At 65.3% G+C, this 4,610-nt stretch overlaps 3 protein-coding genes across 3 annotated transcripts in view; 2 read left to right on the top strand and 1 right to left on the bottom strand.

The window, feature by feature from the left end:
- Nucleotides 1-29: 29 nt before the first annotated feature.
- On the top strand, nucleotides 30-803 carry AMSG_06644 (uncharacterized protein; the record flags this gene model as incomplete). Its single annotated transcript, XM_013901263.1, has 2 exons — nucleotides 30-39; nucleotides 178-803. The coding sequence occupies 2 exons, from the start codon at nucleotides 30-32 to the stop codon at nucleotides 801-803; spliced, it is 636 nt and encodes a 211-aa protein (XP_013756717.1).
- Nucleotides 804-1,208: 405 nt separating this feature from the next.
- AMSG_06645 (uncharacterized protein) lies at nucleotides 1,209-2,875 on the top strand (the record flags this gene model as incomplete). The annotated part of the gene is made up of 2 exons (XM_013901264.1): nucleotides 1,209-2,834; nucleotides 2,863-2,875. Exons 1-2 carry the CDS (start codon nucleotides 1,249-1,251, stop codon nucleotides 2,873-2,875), a joined length of 1,599 nt encoding a protein of 532 aa, XP_013756718.1. The 5' UTR covers nucleotides 1,209-1,248.
- The window catches only part of AMSG_06646 (amine oxidase), a gene marked incomplete at its 5' end in the record, with an annotated part of 2,291 nt that continues 441 nt past the window's right edge, over nucleotides 2,761-4,610 (bottom strand). The window contains one exon of the mRNA XM_013901265.1: nucleotides 2,761-4,456. Within this exon, the coding sequence (XP_013756719.1) occupies nucleotides 3,059-4,456 (1,398 nt within the window). The 3' untranslated portion in view covers nucleotides 2,761-3,058. The remainder of the gene's footprint in view (nucleotides 4,457-4,610) is intronic.

Below are 4,610 nucleotides of genomic sequence, written 5' to 3' on the forward strand. Positions count from 1 at the left end.
GAGTTGCGGCGGCGGCGGCGGTGGCGGCGATGGCGGGAGGTTCGGGCAAAAACCTGAGGTTTGGGCGGTGAGGGGGCAACAAGCACGGCGGGAGGGGGGGGGGGGGGGGGGGGGAGGGGGGGGGGAGGGGAAGGCACGGCGGAGAACTTATTACAGTTGCGGATACTGGGGAGACAGACGAGTACACGACAGTCAAGGCGACGTATGCGTACTCGGCCGCCAATGCGGATGAGCTCACGTTCAATGTTGGCGACCTGATGTACGTGTCGGACATGTCTGACGCCAACTGGTGGGTCGGCTTCCTCGGCGACGTCGAGGGTTTGATTCCGGCATCGTATGTGGAGATTGTGGAGGAGGCAGCGCCAGCAAAGCCTGCGGTCACATCGAGCGCGCCGGGCGGTCGCCCCGCCTGGAACAGGGGTGGGGGCGCAGCAGCGGGCGGCGGGGGCGGGCGGTCGTTCACGCCGGCAACAACCTCGGCGATGGCGGTCACGTCGGGCGCGGCCAAGGAGGGCTTTATGAAGAAGCAGGGGAAGCTGCGCAGCAAGTGGGTCCAGCGGTGGTTCAAGCTCGAGGGCTCGTGCCTGGTCAACGGCAAGGATCAGTTCGCCACAAACACCAAGTCGTGGCTCCTGGACCGCTCCTCCTCGGTCCGGATCATGCGGCACCACGACCCGACCAAGCCGCCTGTTCTTGAGGTCCGCAACCCCAACTCGACTGGCCAGAAGTTGCGCTACTTCCAGGTCACCTCGGAGCAGGAAGCGCAAGAATGGGAGGCTGCCATCCGGTCCGCCATCGGGTAGCCGACTCCAGCCGGCCGCCTTCTCCACCCTCTCGCTCTCTGCCACACACACTCTCACTCTTCGCACCCACTTCACCCCCGTCGCCGCGATGGGCATTGCTGCCCATCGACATCGTCGGAACACCACGCAGGGTCACTGCTGTCCCGAGCCACCTCACCCCACACCACCACGTACCGCAGCCCTTCCCTATCACGTCAGCAACACCTCGCTGTCTGGCTCTGTACTTTGCACATCAAACACGCACACACGCCCGCGTCCGCCCGCCCGACCAGGTCGGCCAAGTCGGCCAAGTCGGCCCAGCCGTCCCCCTCCACCACACCCCACCTCGCCCCACACCCCACCAAACCACATCCCACCATCCACACCACCCACACCCAAGGGGATGAGTCAACCTTCCGAGGTGGTGATTCTCTCGTCCCCTCCCCCTCCCTTCCCTTCCCCGGACATGTCGTCCATGGCGAGTCGGCGGGAACAGAGACGAACACACGGTCTGTCGCCGCGGTCACACCGTCCCTCCCCTGCTCCTGCCCCTACTGCTCACGTTGCTGCTGCTGCTACATCGACTGGTGCTGCACTCGCTCCTCCTTCTGCTGCTGATCCCATGGCGGCGGCGGCGGCGGCTGCCCGGCGATACGAGTCTAACATGGCCAACCTCATCGCTGCCAATCAGTGCTTGTCCCCACCCGCAGCTCCGCTTACGGTCCCGTCTGTGGATCAACTTCCGACGAGCTCGGTGGCGCACCAAGTTTCCTCTGCTGCCGACTTGTCGCCGCTGGCCTCTACTGTCGCTGACGACGAGAAGCCCGACGACGACGACGACGACGACTCCGGCTCGACGTGCTCGATCTGCTTTGAGCCGTGGACCAACCAGGGCCGGCACCGAGTGACCGCGACCAAGTGCGGACATTTGTTTGGTCGGGCGTGCATCCGCAAGTGGCTCTCGTCGCACTCGTCGTGCCCCACGTGCAAGAAGCGAATCCGTGCGACAGACCTGCGGTATTTGTACGTCACCAACATCTCTGTGGTGGACAATGCCGAGAAGGAGCGCGCGCTGCGGCTCATCTCCAAGTGCCGGTCAGAGAACGAGAAGATCAACCGCGAGCTCGGCAAGGTTCAGCTCGAGAACCGAAGCCTGGCAACCAAGCTCGAGGCGGCGCAGCGGGAGATTGTGGCGCTGAAGGCTATGATTGCTGAGAGACGGCCAGGAGCACATCCGCTTGCGGCGGCGGCAGGAACTGGTGGCCTTGCGCGCGCATCGACAGCGGGACTGCTCTTTGAAGAGGTGCTCTCGCTCCCGCTCTCACTGGCGGCGCGGGTGATGGACCTCTCGCCGGCCGGCGATGTGCTGCTGGTATCGTCCGCCAACGCGCGCGGGGCGGGCAAGGCGCACGGCTTTACGCGCATCTCGCTGGTCAACTCGCGGTTTCAGCAGTATGTGGGCGTGCATGACAAGGCTGTGCGCGACGTGGGGCTCTCGCAGCACGACCATGATCTCGTGCTCTCGGTCGGGTTTGACGCGCGAGCAACGCTCACCTCGCTGTCGGCCAACAGCCCGGTGCTGTCGTGTGTCCTCGACGGTGGCGGATGGTCCGCGGTGTGGCACCCGGAGCAAGGGCAGTACTTTGCGGTTGGCACCTCGTGCGGGACGGTGGCGCTGTTCGACACGCGTAAGACCAACGCGCCAACTCTGCATCTTGCGCTCCCGTCACGTCAGCCTGTGCACTCGCTCGCGTTTTCGCAGGTCGGCGATGACTTGGTTCTTCTCGCGGGCACGTGCTCGTCGGGCGTCTCGGCCATCCCGCTCGGGGCGACCGGGTTTGGGACGGCAGTGACGATCACACCGCCTTGCATCACGACGGCAGTGGCGGCGGGAAGCGGGACGAGCAGCGTGCTACTCTCGTACCGTGCGTCGTCATCGTCGGGCCCGCTTGCGGCACATCACGAAGTGTACGGCCTCGAGCAAGCGACGCTCGCGTGGCAGTCGCAGACGACCCTCCCTGGTCCGGCGTCGGCGCGGGTGATGGCACGGCCGTCGCTATTTACACTCGGGGGTTGCCAGTTTGCTGCAGTGAGCAACGAGGCGGCGCAAACAGTCCAGGTGTGGGACGTGGCCAGGCAGCAGATGGTGCAAGAGCTTGCGTCTGGTCACACCTCGCCGGTCCTCGACACACGGGTGGAGAGTGACGGCTACGGCGGGCTGCTGCTTGGGGCGGTCTCGAGCTCACGGGCAATGCTCTACCGCTGGAACGGACAGCTCACGACAGAGGGGCAGTGAGCGAGGCTGGGAGCAGCGGCAGCTTCGCGCGCCACCGCAGGCCGGTGACGGTGGCGGCGGCGAGGGTGGAGACGACAACGAGGGCCTTGGTGACGAGCCAGAGCGCCGAGCGCGTCGGCGGGACGGATGCGGCGCCGTACGGCTCGGGGATGTCAACAAAGTCTGGGAGCGGAACGCCCATGCGCGAAACAACGTCAAGCGCAGAACAGACGCCGTTCTCGAGGAGCGGCAGGCCGTAACGGGCGTAGGAGCCGGCCATCCACACGCCGCCGTCGCCTTGCAGGGCAGAGAGGCCGTTGGCAGCCTTGCTTGCGGTGGGGCACATGACTGGGCGTGAAAAGGTGGACGAGGTGATGACTGAGTCGGGCGCCGGATTTGCCAGCGGGTTCCAGGTCTGGAAGATGTTGACCTCGTGGTGGGCAAGAGCGGGATGGAGCTGGTTGAGCCACATGGTGGCCATGGGGCGCGGCGAGCCCGAGTCAGAGAGGAGGACGTTGATGGGCGACCAGGCGGAGCGGTCGGCGGGCATGAGTGACGGATCTGTGTGGACGACAACGTCGGAGGTTTCGGAGCCCCAGAGCGAGAGGATGCTCTTGAGCTCGGGCGAGGGGTCCTGGAGGAGCTTGAGGACGTGCTCGGGCTGGGTGGCGATGATGACATGGTCAAACTCGACAGACTGGGCGTCGCCGCCGGCGATCGAGAACTCAACGACGGGCTTGGTCTCGGTGCACCCGCGCTTGACAGCGGTGACGGCGGCGGAGCAATGGACGTTGGCGATGTTGGCGGAGAGGGCGGCGACAATGGCGTCTGTTCCGCCGAGAGCACGTTTGACGCCGCGGCCGCGGCCATTAGTAAAGGCGCCAACCACCATGTCTGCCGGGTACTGGCGCATGGAATCGATGTCGCAGGTCATGATGATGGCCATGATGGGGAAGAAAACGCGGTGCTGGAAGAGGTCCGAGTAGCCGCGGCTGTCGAGGTACTCGCCCATGGTCAGGCCGTCGAGGCGGCCGGCGTCAAGATCTAGCTTGGCCGACGAGATCCACCTGTAAAAGTCCTTGGCGACGGCCCAGCCCGAAGTGGAGAAGAGCGAGGCAAAAGGGAGATACGGGAGCGAGAAGGCGCCGATGAGCCAGTTGGCGTAGCGAAAGTAGACCTCGCCCGACTCGAGAGCCGAGTACGACGCGGCGTAGTTACACATCTCCCACTCGATGCCGAGTGAGGTCAGGATGGCCGCAAAGTTGCGATAGTGTCGCTCGTTGAAGACCCGGAACGGCACGTCGACCGTCACCTGGCCGTCCGCCGTCTCCACCGTGTGGGCATGCGCACCCATGCCAACTTCAGCCAGCGACTCAAACAGCGTCACCTCATGCCCATTCTGCATCCCCCTCCCGTTGTTTTGCCTCTGTAAGTCGGGCGCCATGCAAGCCCCTGCCCCCTATCCCTCCTCCCCGGCCATGACCATGCCCACGCCCACTCACCGCCGGTCCGACAGACTCACGTCATCCTCGGCCCTTCCACCCCCCCCCCCC

The sequence above is a fragment of the Thecamonas trahens genome, assembly GCF_000142905.1.
Source record: "Thecamonas trahens ATCC 50062 unplaced genomic scaffold supercont1.30, whole genome shotgun sequence".
NCBI classification, from domain to species: domain Eukaryota; order Apusomonadida; family Apusomonadidae; genus Thecamonas; species Thecamonas trahens.